The 17,156-nt window shown below is 38.5% G+C and overlaps 1 protein-coding gene across 1 annotated transcript in view; it reads right to left on the bottom strand.

Moving 5' to 3' along the window:
- RGS22 (regulator of G protein signaling 22) overlaps positions 1 to 14,566 on the bottom strand; it is a 183,483-nt gene extending 168,917 nt beyond the window's left edge. Inside the window, exons 1-3 of the mRNA XM_069081333.1 lie at positions 13,119 to 14,566; positions 10,686 to 10,714; positions 8,185 to 8,247 (exon numbers count right to left, since the gene is read on the bottom strand). Coding sequence (XP_068937434.1) covers positions 8,185 to 8,247; positions 10,686 to 10,714; positions 13,119 to 13,143 — 117 coding nt within the window. The 5' untranslated portion in view covers positions 13,144 to 14,566. The remainder of the gene's footprint in view (positions 1 to 8,184; positions 8,248 to 10,685; positions 10,715 to 13,118) is intronic.
- Positions 14,567 to 17,156: the final 2,590 nt, after the last annotated feature.

Raw genomic sequence — 17,156 nt, 5'->3', positions numbered from 1 at the left:
ATGTACACAATTTGTAAATAAATATATATCTACCTACATAGTATATATTTATTTACAAATTGTGTACATATGTTACTCTACTACTAATTATTTTTTAAATAATATTTAAATTATTTTATTTTAAATATTATATAATATTTTAATTATTTTAAATATTATATAATATTTAAATCTACCTACATAGAGCATTAATGCTCAAAAATCTTTTACTGATGGAGAGTATGATCAAAAAAGCCTGGAGACCACTGACCCTGACAAAATTCCCATTCAGTGTGGTAATCACCTTTAGAATATCCCTGACATAATATTATAGAGTCAATGATTGTATACTTCTACATGTAAGGAGCTTACTAACTTATAAGCAGGTCTTTCTATTGTTGGTTCTAATTACTATTAGGTAGGTAAGTAAAAATCTTATTGTTCAGTCAGGTCCAACTCTTCATGACCCCATTTGAGGTTTTCTTGAAAAGATACTGGAGTTGAGGAATTCAGGCCCACACAGCTAGTTAAGTGTCTGAGGTCAGATTTGAACTCATGATGGGGTCTTCCTGATTCCAAGCCCAGTGCTCTACCCACTGTGCCACCTAGCTCCCCCTAGTCAAAATCAGTCTCCCTATAATTTCCACACCCACTGGTCCCAGTTCTTTCTTCTTAAGCTATAGAAGCCTACTAACACTTTTCATAGAACAAATCTTCAAGTGCTTGAGAAGATAGCTATTAGATTCTCCTGAGTCTTTCTTAGGTCTAGATCTTCCAAATTCTTTCAAACATTCTTCACGTGGCACAGTTTGAAGACCTCTTGCTATCCCCATTATCCTCTTCTGCATTCTTTAGTTTCATTATTCATTCATCATTCATGCATTCATCCAATAAACATCCAATAAACACCCAAGGGCACATGCCAAGAACTATGCTAGCATTTATTAAGAATATTAGCTTTGGGAAAGACCTTGAAAACAATCTAGTCCAACCTTTTCATTTGACAGATCAGGAAATCAAGATATAAAAAGGGGACACAAATCCTATAGTGGTTATTTAGGGACTAAGTCATAACTATGAACCTGGTCTCTTGGTTCCCAGTCTAATAAACTTGTCATCTACACTGAACTATCAAAGTTCCTCTTAAGGTATAGTGTACAAAATTGAAAATAATACCCAAGACAGAGTCTGACTGGCACCCTGCTACCCTGCAATTTAATGTTGCAGGGTTTTTTTACAAGTTATATCATATTGTTGGCTCATATTAAGCCTATGGTCCACTGAAACCTCCCAGGTCTTTATCAGGTAAACTGCCATCAATGAAAGTCTTCCTTTTTCTCTAAATGCAGGGCTTTAGATTTTTTTCCCATTAAACTTCATCTTTTTGGCTTTGGTTCATCACTTCAGGTCTATTATAATTATCTGAATCCTGATTCTATCATTAAATTGTTATCTGTCACCCACAAATTTTATAATTATGGCTTGTAAGCCTTTATCCCAATCACCAATTTAACAAATTGTACAGAACAGGACCAAGGACAGAACCCTGTGGCATATCACACCAGACCTCACTTCAGGTCATCAGCAATCAGTCAAGATTCTGGATATAATTGTTCAACACCCTTTTAAGCCATCTCATTACAAAATATCTCATTCGCATTTGTTTATCTTCTCTAGAAGAATACCATGAAAGACTGTCAAATGCCTATCTGAACTCCATATACAGAATGTCTATGCTTTTCATCTGATCTACCAGCCCTCTCACAAAAGGAAATAAAGTTGGCTTGACATTTATAATTACATTATAAAAAAATGATTCATTCTTTCTATTTTAAGTGAATGACCACATATGTCTAAGTGAAAGCCTAAACATAATAAAAACTGTAGAGGTAAGAATATTTTCATATATTAGGAACACAATGATGACAGCTCTCTAAGATGAAAAGATGTATTTTAGGAAGTAATGGGGAAAAAGACAAGACAGATAGGATATTTTAATGAAAAAAACCTCCTCCGTGGCAGGCACTTTGGTAAGCACTGAGGATAAAAGTACAAAGAATGAAACAACTCTACTTAGAAAAAACCTTACATTCTTACAGTGTACAGTGGGGGAGACAAATACACACATACTATACACCTATATACATATATAGCATAAAAAGAAAAGGAGAGGATACAAATATACACAAAGAAGTCAAATACAAGGTAGTCTGAGGACACTAGCAGTTGGGGGATAGAATGGGCTTTATGCAGATGAGGGTGCATGAGCTGCATCTTAAAGGAGCAGAGAGACTCAGACAGAAGAATAGCAGCACTGCATTACAAGGTGTGGCATGGAGAAGGGAGATGAAATACTTAAGGGAGGAACAATGCAATGCCCCTTTTGCCTGGAATGCAGACTATGGGAGAGAGAGTAATGTCCAAGGAGTCTAGAAAGGTAGACTAGGGCCTGGTGATTGAGAACTTCCTGGCAAGGTGGTTTGCCTGAAGCACCTGGGGGAAGCCGGGAAGGTTTTGTGCAGAAGCCAGTGCTGGAGCTCCAATTATAGGAAGAAATGGATGCTATAAAGTAGCGATAAGCAGAGACTTCAGAGGTCCAGAGATGGGAGGAGGAGGAGATCATGAATGAAAACGGAAGGCCAATCTGACTGGTGCATTAAGTGCAGGAGTGAAAGCAATATACAGTGAAGCTGGAAAGAGAAGCTGGGGTCAGATTGTGAAAAGTTTTAAAAGCTAAACAGAAAAGTTTTTATTTTATTCTGGACATGATAGGAAGTCCCTAGAATTGGTTCAGTAGGGGAGTCATATGGCTAGATCTGTGTTTCAGGGAAATTCTTTTGGTAGCAGCACAGAGGATGGACTGGAACGAAGAGAGGCTGGGGCAAGGTGACCACCTGGGATAACTTCAACGAGAGGTGATGTGGGCTTGACCTAAGTAAGGTAGTAACCATGTATGTGGAAAGGAGGGATCAGATGTGAAAGATGCTGTGGAGATGAGAAAACATAATGACCAGATATCCAGGGTGAGAGAGAAAAAGGAGTCAAAGGGGGGCAACTATGTGGCGCAGTGAATACAGCGCCAGCCCTTGAGGACCTGAGTTCAAATCCAGTCTCAGACACTTAAGACTTACTAGCTGTGTGACCTTGGGCAAGTCACTTAACCCCAAATGTTCTGTTCTTCCTCCTTCCAAAAAGAAAAAAAAAAGGAGTCAAAGACAACGTCAAGATTACAAATCTTGGAAAGATGGCGGCGTATTTGACAGAAACTGGAAGTCTGGAAGTTCGAGATTGTACTCTTTATAGTTCAATAAGCATTTTAAATATGAAGCACTTACTATGTGCCAGGTGTGCTAGACATTGTGATTCAAAAACAAAAATGAAGCAATCCCTGCCCTGAGGAGCTGACAAGTTCCCTAACAAATAGAGTGATAAGTAATACAAAGCATATACAAAATCAGTACGGTTTCATTGGAGGGTGAAGGGCAGACACAAACAACTTTGGGATCCAGGGAAGGCCCATTAAAGAAGTTAACACTTAAGCTGAGTCTCAAAGGCAGCATGGGATTACAAGGGGTGGAACTGAGGTCCAGGAGAATTCTAGGCACAGGGAACATCCTGTGCAGAGACATGGCAGGTGGAGTCTCTTGTCCAGGGAATGCTAAGAAGGTCCATGTGGCTAGAACACAGAGTGTACAAGGGGGCCTAATTAGATGTTAGCCTGAAATGACAAATTGGAGGCCAATTAAGAATGATTTTAAATGCCAAATAAGAGTTTGCATTTTATCCTAAAGGTAACAGGAAAACAATGAAGCCTCTTGAGGAGGGAACAGCATGGGCAGATCTGTGTTAGAGAAAGATAAATTTGGCTTCTGTGTGGAAGAGGGACTGGAGATGAGAGGACAGATGCAAAGAGACCAATGGAGAAGCTATTGCAATTGTCTAGGTGAGGGAAGTAATGAGGGTGGTGATCATGTGAATACAAAGAAAAGAAGAGATGCAAAAGATGTTCTAGAAGTAGAATCCATAAAACCTGGCAACTGTTTGGATAAGGAGAGGGATATGAACAGGAGGCAAAGAACTGCCTTGAGCTCACATACCCACTTCAGGCAAAACAGTTCATATCATGCTGTATAATGATAAAGAAATACAATGAGAAACTACAGTAAATTCCTTGTTCCACCCCAGAAATGCATAAGAGGTCAGCCACAAGCCTGAGGGAAAGAGGAAAGAGATTGCCAAGAAAGCCAATATCTGTACAGGGCAACCACCCAGTGTGACCAGACACAGCCTGCAAGGCCCTGTGTCCAGAGGCTGCAAGAGCAAACGGTTCTGAGAAAGCCCCAGCATTGACAGAATGCCTCCACGGTCATCAAAAAGCCCCAAGCAGTGTTGAAGTTAGACACCCCACGGGAGGCAATAGATAACAGCCAACATGGTACACTTGGACCAGAACCCCTGGGGATCTTAGGTTCTAACACTAATGACATGAAATGCCAAAGACCCTGAAAAACCAGTACTGTGAAGCTCAAAATACAGAGGGCTCTAACCCTGTGAGGTGGAGGTCAGCACAGGAATACAGGGGAACCAGGAGAGACCAAGAAGGGCTGGCCACCCCACTCAAGAGCATAACAGGGGGTGAATCCCGGCCCTGGAACAAACCCTCAAAATTCAGGAATTAAAGGCAGAGAGATGAGTAAATAAAACACTGTATTAAAAATTATTATGGATCTAGAGATCTCCAAAAAAAAGGCAGGAGTAATTCTGTAACAGCTACAAAGAGACTTAAAAGGAAAAAAAATGGATTTTTCCACAATTAGAAATTTAAAATGAACTAAAAGCTCTGGAGAGAAGAAACTGAAGGAAAATAAAGAGGTAAGAATAAAAAGTGTCAATCCTTACCCAAGTAATGGACTCCCATAAAACCAGAATAAGCCAAGCAGAAATAAATTATTCTATGTGACAGCAAAAAAAAAAAAAAATACTAGAACAAAATCATAAGTTAAAAAAAAAAAAGAAAATACAAAATATATCAGAAACATTGACCTGGAAAACAGGCTGAGGAAAAATAATTTAATAAGCACTGGCCCTGAAAAACATTATTAAAAAACAAAACAAAACTAGGCTCGTTGCTGAGGTGGAGCCAAGATGACAGAGTACAGGCTAGGACCCAGCTGAACTTTTCCAATATTCCCCTTCCAACTACTTACTCTAAAATAACACCCGAAATAAAATTGTGGAGTTGAAGAGCAAACAAAGGGTCAGAGGGAGATTTTTTTTTAGCCTAAGTCACTGAGGATGTCCATAAGAGAGGTTGGTTAACACTGGGGTGGGCACAAGAGCACCAGCAGTAAGCCTAGGAAGTGTCTACAACAGCCATGACAACAGCAGCTTCCAGAGATCTCGGACCAGAGACAGTAAAGGGAGTAGGCAACTTGTCAGAAAGAGATTACAGAGGACCCTTTGCTGACACTGGGTGCAGATGGCACTGATTAGCAACTCTATTGCCCATAAGCAGTTCTGGATCACAGTTCCAGGTGAGAAACACTTGTGATAGGCTACAAGGGAGCAGGGGCCATGGTTATAGTTCCAGGACCGAAGGGAACACTAGTACTTGCAGCTGCAGTAGAACATGGGCCCTTCCTGAGAAAAGACTAGAGCACAGACCAAGAGAGAAGTTACCACATTTCTCCCAGGATAACGCCACCTTAGAAGCACCAAAAACTTGCAGACCCCCAGAAGTAACGCTGAAAACAGCAGCATTAGAAAGCCTGAAACTTGGGACAGTGCCTCCCCATCCCCAGGAGAGCAGAGATCAACTTTAACATAAAGTTCAAAGACAAGAAATAGGCTGGAAAAATGAGCAAACAACAAAAAAAGAACTTGACCATAAAAAGCTACTATGGTGGCAACAAAGATCAAGACATAAACTTAGGAGACAATAATGTGAAAACATCTACAAGCAAAGCCTCAAAGAAAAGTACTAATTTGTCCCAGGGCCAGCAAGAATTCCTGGAAGGGTAGAGCCTCCATGTCAAAGAAAATGCTGCAAGCACACAGAAAGAAGTTCAAGTTTCAAGGAGTCACTCAGTAAGAATTACATAAGACCTTATAGCTTCTACTAAAAATGAGAGGAGATTTTGAAATACAATATCCCATAAGGCAAAGATAAAAAGTTTACACCCAAAATATAGGAGGTGTGGGTTGTGATGTAAAGTGAAGAGTCAAAGATAACTCTTAGGTTGCGAACCTAGATGACTAGAAGGATTGTGGGGTCCTTGAAAGAAAGTTTCAAACAAGGAAAAGTTTGAGTTTAAGGGAAAGATTGAGTTCTATTTTGTTGCTTATGTTGATGCCTTTGAGACATCCAGATAAAGATGTATATAGCAAGCTGTTGATGATGCAAGACTGGAATTCAAAAGACACATGAAGGCCATACATGTAGGTTGCCATCTGGCCACAGATGATAGGTTAACATATAAGAGCTGAAGAGACCACCAAGAGCAAAAATGTAGAGAGAAAGAAAGGATCTCAACTCCAAGACCAATATAAATCCACACTGTGGAATGTGTATGATGATTCTAACAAAGGAGACTGAGGAGGAATGGTCACTGAGGTGGGAGAACCAGAAGACAGAGATTTTAGGGATTCATTACTACCGAATGCTGCTGAGGTCAAGAATCATAGATTTAGAGCTAGGTGGTAAATTTAAAAGATCATCTAGTCCAATCCCTTTATTTCACAGATAAGGAAAAACTGAGGCCCAGAGAAAAGTAATTTGCCCAAGATCACAGTTTGTAAGTGGGAAAACTCCTTGAAACCAGGTTCTCCAACTCCAAATCGAACCCTTTTTCATCAGACCATGTATACTTCCCTCCTCTCCTACATGTATACTTCCTCCCCTCCTATATAAGGGCTGAGAAAAAGCTATTGGATTTATCTATAAAGAAAGAATCTGAGTAAACGCTGAGAAAGTCATGATAAGTATCAATAATTTTTTCCTAGGGTTTTGAAGGAGATGAAATATATGGGATGATATTTTAAGGGTTGAATTTGGCACTCAAGCAAATGTGTTCTTTGCCTCCAAGACAGAACATGTTGGAACTCTTTTAGCCCACTGCATTTCCTGGCCAACTTCTCTTGAAACCAAAGTGTCTTGAATGACCAAACAATTAACAAGCATTTAATAGGTTCATCCTACTTGCCAGGCACTAAGGATACACAAAAACAAAAACAAAATGCCTTTAATTCACTTATGAAGAACCAGTGGACAAGGAAGGATTGAAAATTAGGGGAAAAGAAGGGAAAAGCAAAGGGAATTAGGAAAAATAGGAAGGGATGGAATCAAGAGCACAAATATAGGTATTGATTTTGGCACTGAGAAGGGAAACTTCTGAAACTCGAGCAAATTTGGGAGAGAATATTGAAGGGATCTGAGATATAAATTGGGGAGAAAAGGGTTCCCACACAGCAATGAGATCAAAGTTCCATTAAAGTACCAAAGGTGTTACCATGGAAGGCATTTAAATCCAAGAAGAACTTACCAATATTGTGATATAAAGAACAACATATTATTTTCTTCATTCATTGGAATACTTAAGATACTCAAAATTTAAGAACATAATGTTATTATGAACTTTTCTATACAAGTTTTAAATACTACCCTCTTACTGTTCCGTATATCACTAAGCTTATACTAAAAATATGAGTTTATATATGAAACAAATGTATCCACATAAAGAGCTCTTATAAAAAATTTAAGGGAAAAATCTAAGAGATAGAAGTATAGCATTACAGCATGCTAGCTTAAACTTTCATTTTCATTGAGTATTCACTTATATTTTCAGATGGAATAAGAGTCACAAGTTTCATATTTTACATTATTTTCTGTATGAAGCTTAACATAATGAAAGCCAACTGTAAAATAGACACTTCATATATGCTTTTTAAGACTGATAAAGGAAAAATGGGGAGGGGGAAAAATCCTAGTAAATTAATGAAAAAACCTATGAAAGTAAAATTCAAGTTAATGAATAACTCTGTGAAGGCAAAAATTTTATCTGAAACAACTAGAAAAGTCAGTGAATTCTTTTCTTTTGGTGAATATTTCAAACAAACATTATCCCTAAATACATTTATTTTACATCAGAACTTAGTCATCATTGTCTTTGCTTTGATGGGTAAAGATAACTATAATATAATACTTACTGGAAGACTTAAAAATTCATTGAAGTAGTCCACAAGCAAATTATCAGTTGCTAAAGAATCTTCCTGTAACATGAAAACAATTATTTATACTATTGAATGGGAAAACTATGACTATATCTTTATCTGTGTACTATAAATTGCCTAGAACATAGATCTTCAAATTCATCAATCAATATTTATTAGGCTAATGACTGAAAGGAAGATGCAAGGAAAGCAAGAGTTAATCTTAAAGAATTTAAAATTTAATTAGAAAGAACGTAAGTGAAAAAATTCAATTTTCTTTAAAAAGTTTTTCTCCTATTGTCATCAAACAATATCACCACCACTATGAAGGTGCTGAAGTATTTTCTACAGTGATTTCTTGGAAAATAAATATTATCAGATTGTTTAGAAACAAATCTTACTATAGAAGAAAAAGAAGCAAAAGGTAAAGTTTTATAGAAGGTAGATCTATATCAATAGACTCAATGAAGGCGGAGTTGAGAAGAGAGAAGAAATGAGAGTTTTCTAAATGCAAAGAAAATTTTTTACATTTACCATGGAGATTTAGTTAAACAATCCTAAGACTTTTTTTTAAACTGGAAAAGTTGAAAAGCAACTGGCAAGAACAAAGTATCTCTTATTATTTATAATATTTCATTAGTAGTTCTTTCCATTATGTCCCCAAAAGCATTATGACATGCTATGTCATGTAATTTGTATTTATTTTGTTAATGGGAATTACATTTCAATCTCACAAACACAATATAAAGACTAACAATATGACACAATTCTATTATTGGTCAATTTTTTAAAATGTAGAAAGAACACAATCTGTATTTATACCTTATTTTAAATAAATGTAGAATTAGTATGCATCTATAGCTGAAGACACAAGCATAAATATTTTTGCAACAGGAAGACCTTACAAAAAATCTTGATTGATTACCAAAAAATATAAACTTTCAATGGACTTGCTTACCTTAACAATATTCAAATGGGCAAAGGACTAGAAAATTGAATTAACCTTTTAAGGAAAACTAATCTCATAAAGACTGTGTTAAATACATTGGAAGGAGGAGAGAAGTAATCATATAAAACATGCTCCTAAATTGGAAGAACAATCCAGTTAGGGTAACAAAACATACATAAATGAGACTACAGAAGTAATGACAGTACAACAATAAATGACAATATAAGACTTTATAAACCAAAGTAGTGACCATAACCTACAATGATATGCTTTGAGGAAGAAAGGGACAAGTTCAGTTTTATAACTGCTTAATTTGAGGTATCAGGACAACTCAAAAGAAATGCCCTGTAGGCAAATGGAGACAGGGTTTGGAATTTGGGAGGTGTTAGGCTTGAGATACAGTCATCCTCAAAGAGCTAATAATAATAATGGAAGACACGAAGATACATGTGTGAGGGTGGATGAGATCCCCAAAAAAAGATAATATAAAGAAAAGTATAAAAGGCTACAGACTAAATCTTAGTCAAGACATCAGAGGAAAGATGGAGGAACAGAAGCCGGTGATGAAGGCAAAGCAGGAGCAAATCAGAGAGAAAAGAGGACAAAAGTATTTTAGTATCATAGAAACCAAAGAAGAATAGGGCTTCAAGGAAAGATTAGCTAATAGTGTCAAGTACTACAGAGATGTCAAAGAAAAAAAAGGACTCAGAAATGATATATTTAAATGTAAATTTAAAGTATATAAGCATTTCCCCCCACAAATATTTATTTTAGTTAATCCTCAACCAGCTACTGAAACAAGAAAGTATTAATTTCTATTGTGAACTGAAATGGAAAAAAAAAAGTGAAAAAATAGCTAACAAAACAAATGTTAAAAAGGCAGAAGCAAACAATAATCCTCTGATTTTGAATCAGAAGTCTAAAATATGCTTAATTAAGTGACTGTGCATGTATAGCCAATATCAGATTGCTTGCCATCTTGGGGAGGCAGAAAGGGAGGGAGAAAGAAATTTGGAACTTAAAAATCTTATAAAAGTTAATGTTGAGGGGTGGCTAAGTGGTGCAGTGAATAGATCACTGGCCCTGGAGTCAGGAGGACCTGAGTTCAAATCTGGCCTCAGACACTTAACACAAAACTAGCCACAAAACTTTGGGCAAGTCACTTAACCCCAACTGCCCTCCAAAAAAAGCAAAAAAAATTACTGTTGAGCAAAATTATAACAAAAATGAAATATGTTAACAAATCTTTCCTAAATTAGTGTTTTATCTAATTAATGTTCCCAGCATTCAAAGAATATAGAATGCACTCCACAATAGTAAAATACTTCTTTTTCAAAACATATCAACCATTCCACTTTATTTTAGCAAACATCAAAACAAATTTAAATCACAAGTGTTTATACCCAGCTATTGCCACTATCAACTGAATAAAACACACATCACTTACAGCAATAAAGAAAACATAATAGCTTTTATCTCTATACTCCATACTATTTCCTAATAAAAACAGAGTAGAAACAACATTTCCATCCTGTTAAGATATACTTACAAACCCTTCTTCTGTTATAACTGGTGGCTCTGAAACAAAATGAAAATTTAATTTTATCAATCTGATTCATCTTTATAGACATAAGAAGCAGAATTGATTCACTTGGACAGTAACTCAGCTTTTATCACTATGTATAGGCAATCATAATCTACATACATAAGGAAAGGGGCTAGATTTTTCGTTAGCATAGATTTCATTAGTATAGGAAATTCTCAGGTGAGCAAACTCCCTATACTAGGGATGCAGGCTGGCATCTTCACTGAAATTCATAGTCCTCAGGAGCTGCTTAGAGCTCTGAGATCACACAACAGCACATGCTATATTAGGGGTTTGAATCCACGTTCTTCCTGACTTCATAGCTGGCTCTCTATCCACTCCACCAAGCTACTATCTCTCATCAACCCATATCCACAATGCCCTTTAAAGTTGGCAAATAGGCTTTTAAAAATTAATTAATTTTACCATCACTTTGTATTTAACCTGGGCTTCCTCTATACAAAAAATGAGTAAGAAAATATATGTGTAACCAACCCACAGGACAGGCCCATGTTATACACATGGACCTATGAGTAATGTAAATGTCAGCAAGGGATTTCTGCAAAATCTAGTAGGCTAAAGGTTTGGAGAGATCTATACATATATCTATTGTTAATGTAAATAAATGTCAGATATGGACTTCTGTAAAGTCCAGTGGGCAAAGAAAGGAGGAAGAGGGTCTCCCTTTTTTAGGAGAAGCAATGTCTAGAGTAGTTCAGTTAGGAATGAGGAAGATCTTTGTGTCTGTAACAATAATAGCTAGTGTGTGTCTGTGTCTGGGTATATATCAAGGGTACACACACACACACATATATATATATATATAGTGTATATATAAATATATTTTTAAGATTTGTAAAGTACAAGTATCTCATTTGATTCATATATACATATATGTATGTGTATATATGTATGAATATGTGTGTATATGTATGTTTAAGTATATAGAGATATAGTTAGAGAAAAGAAGTCCTGAAGTCTTCAAATATATATACACATTGTATATGTGTATGTATGTATATGAGATATTTGTAAAGTACACTTTGTAAACCTTAAAGTACTACATACATACACACTATGCATGTACAATGTATGTGCATATGGACATATATAGATAAAATGTCTTGCTTTAAGGTTTGCAAAGTGCTTTGCAAATGTCTCATTTGATTCACATATACATAAATGCATTATGTGTATATAGAGAGATACATTATCTATCTATATCTGTGTTTTGTTCAGTCATTTCTCAGTTGTATACAACTCTTCATGACCCCATCTGGGGTTTTCTTGGCAAAGATACTGAAATGGTTTGCATTTCCTTCTCCAGCTCATTTCACAGATGAGGAAACTGAGGCAAATTGGGTTTTAGACTTGCCAAAGGTCACACAGACTTTTGGCCTGGCACCTTACCCACTCCATCACCTAGCTGCCCAGATATAGATACTGCTATAGAGAGATGTAGATAGTATAAATTGTGTATGTATACATGTGTGTTTGTATATATGTATGTATGCATAGAGATAAACACAGAGAGAGATGGATGGGTGATGGCTGGCTGGCTGGCTGGCTGGATGATAGATAGGAGTGAGGAAGACCTTGGATCTTTCAAATGGTACATATACCTATGGATATACAAATCAAATGTGATATTTGTAAAGTACTTTGCAAACCTGAAAACACTATATATGTATACATATATACTACACATGCACAATGTATGTATATGTGTGTACATACACATACATGTGTGCATGTCTATTTTATCTTGCTTTGAGATTTGAAAAGAGTTTTACAAATATTATCTCGCTTGGTGCTCAATAATCCTGGGAGGTAGGTGCTATAATAATTATCCCCACTTTTGCAGATGAAAAAACTGGGCAGAGTTAAGTGACTTGCCCACGGTCACCCTGCTAAAGTCACATTTGAACTCTAGTTCAAATAGCCTCCCTGCCTCAGAAATGTGACTACACCCGCGTTCTCAGAGTTGTGAACTCCGTTTCCCCACCTGTTTCAGTCTCCCCATTTTTAAAACAGGGAAAGCTAATTATAAAGGAATTATAGCATCCGTCTCACCGGGCTACTGGGAGGGCATTAAAAGACACGCCGGCGCTAAATTAGCAGGATGCGAACATGAAAGCACAGTCACACATCACTATGTGGGCAGCAATTGGTCCTATTTCTGATAGAGGGGGAAGGGCAGGGGGCGGGGCCCTGCAGACTCGCAAAAGTTCCAGGTTTCCTTCCGCCCTCGGGACAGGACCCCTCCCCCGCCCCCAACGGCGCCAGGCCTATAGGGGGCGGGGTCTGGTACGGGGCCTTGTCGAGGCGGGCCAATGGCGGCGAAGTCGAAGGCTCCTCCCCCTCGTCCTCCTGCGGTCCGCGGCCGCTGCTACCTACCGGTGGTGAGCCGTTTCTCCCGCATAGCCGTGTTGCGGGCTCTTCTCCCTCCTCCTAGGGGGAGGCTCCTTCCTCCCTCCTGGCCGCGGTGGTCAGTGCTCCATTAGCCGAAGGCCTGTTAGGCCGCTGCAGCTGTTGGTGGGGTGGGGGATGGGGGATGGGAGACGGGGGATGGGGGTCCGGGAGCGGGGAGAGAGCGGGGGGAGTGATGGGGAAGAGTTTCCTGAGGCTTTGGCGCGAGCCCGCCTAGGGTGGGCTGAGCGCGCGCTGCGGGGCTGGCCTTGCGCCCGGCGGCCCGCTTCGTGCGGAGCTGCTGTTGCTGCTGCAGACGGAGCGTTCACACTCCGCTCGGAGGGGAAGCCGCAGGCCTCTGAGCAAACAGAGCGAGGCGCTGGCGTGGTCACCACCCGGGGAGAGAGCAGTGGGACTCTGGGGTTCTGCGGCAACTCTGACCTTTTTCCCGGGTGCTGCAGCCCGACGCGCCTCGGAGCTTTAGGGCTTTGGTAGCGCGCCGCACCCGGATTCCTACATCAGCCTAGCAACCTCGATTCAAATGCAAAGCGTGAAAAGGACGCTTTTAGCTCCTTGGGAACTAATGTCCTGGCGAAAGGGTTGGTGGGGTGAGGAGTTTGCGTGTTAGCCAAGTTTGAGACTCCAGAAGTTGCAGAGCTTCGGGAATTCCGGACTCGCCGATGCCCTCTACTCTCCCACGCTACTGCTAGGAAAGCGGTCGGTCCACCTCCTCCTAACCCCCACCTGCCTGGTGAGCAGGCTCCCAGCTCAGTACGCCAAAGGGCGTTCAGCCTGTTGGAATGCCACCTAAGGGCTGGTTGAATATGATCCTGCAAAGTGCTCAATTGTGACGAGACTGAGAAGCCGCAGCTTCTTGTGACGGCTTGGGTTTTCATCAACTACTCTCCATCACCAAGTCCCCACTCCCACCCTTGTCGTGGCCTTGACCTGTCTCATTACTGGGTTCAGCAAGGTTTCTTACACTGATTTTTTTTTAATAAAATGGGAACCTTAAAAGGAAAAAAAAAATCCAACTTTGGGTCCAGGAAAAATGGACTCTTTGTTAGGCCATCGAGTGGTCTTCTAAACGTTGGGGGTTAGATTTATTTTGTATGTTTTCAGAGAGGAACTAGAAGCTGAGGAGCTGAAATCACACGAGGTAGGTTTGATACAAGCCACAGCTGCTTGGGCCATTAGAAGTCATCCAATCCAATACAATCTGCACCTGGTCCTCATCCTTTCAGTACTGGGCCAAACCACTTGCTGACATTCCAGCTCCTCTTCCATGCCTTTCCACAGACTCTCTCTCATCCCTGGAATACCCTCAGAATCACAGAACTTAGGGGTTGAGTCTTAGGGGCTGTGGATCCTGATCCATCCATGAAAGGCGGCCCCACTATAATACAAGTAGTCATCTAACCTGTACTTAAAGATCACCAAGGATGGTGAACCAACCCCCTCAGGGCAGCCTATTCCACTTTTATACAACTCTTTTTTTTTTTTAACCTTTTAATGTAGCATCATTTAATTTTCAAAAAAATTTTATGCTTCAAAGTTACAAGTTCTTTTCTGTAACAAAAGTTGTGCTACTAGACGGATTACTTTTGGATTCACCAAACAATCTAACAAGTCATTCTGTAGAGATGAATGGTTGAGAAGGGCATGTGGGGCTGTCAGAAACAATGCTGTCTGCAAGTGATATCTCAGCTTTATTCGTCACTGGTTGTTCTTCTGCACAATTTAATTTCCCCACATGTCCCCCACTTTCTGTGACAGTGTCTTTAATATCACTCTCAGCTATTCCTCTTTCTGAAGATTCATCTTGAAGACTGGGTGATACTGGAATTAGATCCAGGCCAAAGGGAATCTTCTCCTCAGGCTCTGCTGTACCCTTAGCTATGTAAAGAAGAGGTGATTTTTTCTCCTTTGTTCTGGTGTGTACATCCAGTTTTCTCTTTTTCAAGGGTGCCTCCACTCTGTGCTCCATATATTACAAACTCTGCGGGTGTTAATGTTTCTACTACTTTATTGTGTTCCAAATAGGCAGAAATGGCTCCATTTATATACTGACAATTGATTTCATGACATGTTCCCTCTACCTAGTCAGTTACCAGAGAGGGAAGCATCAACATCTGGGTTTTTCAAAGGGGGGGTGGAGTTCTCAACGTCTGGCCAGAGTCTCCTGAGGTCAAGTCACACAACACTTCTCAGAGTGAGCCCCCTTTATACAACTCTTAATTGTTGTTTTATTTTATTGTTAATTTATGGACTAATACAAGCATTTCTATAACATAGCAAAATACAAAAGATAATACATGAAACTGCAAATCTTCTATGCACAATTTTGCTATTCTTTTCAAATATACAAAAACATTATGTAATTTTCTCTTCCACCTCCCCTATCCTAGAGATGGCTACCATTAGACACAAATATATATATATATATATATATACACATATATATATTTGGAATATGTATGTATGTATATATGTATGAAACTATTTTATACATCTATCAGTTCCTTATATATGTTTAAAATTCTATACATCTATCAGTTATTTTTCAATGTAGATAGCATCTTTATATGTGCTGTATAGTTAATTTGGGTATTTATCATGGATAAAATAACTTATTCAATCAAAGTCATTCTTAAAACAATATTGCTGTTACTATATGCCATGTTCTCTTAATTCTGCCCATTTTGCTCTTCATTATTTCATGCAAATCTTTCCATGTTTTTCTAAAAACATTTAACTCATCATTTCTCATAGCACTGTAGTATTCCATCACAATCATACACACAACTTGTTCAGCCATTCCTAGGCATTGTGGGCATCCCTGCAATTTCCAATTTTTTTGCCACCACAAGCAGAGCTGCTGGATGATAGAGTTGTATCTAGAACATATAAGTTCTTTTCCTTTATCCCTGATCATCTTTGGAAATAGACCAAGTAGTGGTATTGCTGGGTCAAAGGGTATAGGCAGTTTAGTAACTCTTTGAGCATAGTTCCAGATTGCTTTTCGTCAAAGGGTATAGGCAGTTTAGTAACTCTTTGAGCATAGTTCCAGATTGCTTTCCAAAATGGTTGAATCATTTCAAAATCCTGCCAACCATGAATGTGTCCCAATTTTTCCACAACCTTTCCAACATTTGTCACTTTTCCCTTCTATTTTTTTTAGCCAATCTGGTACGTATAAAATGATATCTAAAGTTTATTTTAATCTGTATTTCTCTAATCCGTAATGATTTAGAGCATTTTTAATATTACTATAAATTATTTTGATTTCTTCATTGGAAAACTGCCTGTTCAACCATTTAAATATTGGGGAATGACTTGTATTCTTATAGATCTGATAAAGTTCTTTACGTGTATTTAGATATGAGACCTTTATCTAATAAATTGTCTTTAAATTGTTTTCCTGATGTTCTGCTTTCCTTCCAATATTAGCTATATTTGTTTTGTTTGCACAAAAACTTCTTGATTTAATGTAATAGAAATTATTCGTGTTATGCCTAATGTTGCTCTCTATTGCTTGTTTATTCATAAATTGTTCACCTAGAAGTCTGATAAGTAATATGTTTCATGTTCTTCTAATTTTCTTATATAATATCTCCTTATATCTAGATCAGCATCAGGTCCAAATTTTCTTCTTTCTTCTTTGCAGTGTCTACCCTTGCTCCTACTTCTGCCCTCTGTGGCCAAAGAGAACATATTTAATCCTTCCTCCACATGACAGCTCTTAGAGAACCCTTCAGATAGTTGATTACAACTATCATGTGTTCAATTTCCTTGACTCCCCTTTCTCTTCTCCAAGTTAAATATGCCTATTTGCTTCAACCAATTTTCACATTACATCAAAGCTTTCTCCCTTGATGGTTGTCCTCTTCTGGACACTTTTTATGATGTCCTTCTTAAACCATGGCACCCAAAATGAAACAATACTCCAGGTGAGGTTTGATTAGGTCAGTACAGTGAGATTATCACCTTTCCTATTTCCTGGAAAATAGGTCATTATTAGTTCAG

Source organism: Petaurus breviceps, unplaced genomic scaffold, assembly GCF_028583685.1.
Source record: "Petaurus breviceps papuanus isolate PSGF00001 unplaced genomic scaffold, PetGlider_PUasm1.0 98, whole genome shotgun sequence".
Taxonomy (NCBI): domain Eukaryota; kingdom Metazoa; phylum Chordata; class Mammalia; order Diprotodontia; family Petauridae; genus Petaurus; species Petaurus breviceps.
This window is presented reverse-complemented; position numbering and strand designations above follow the sequence as displayed.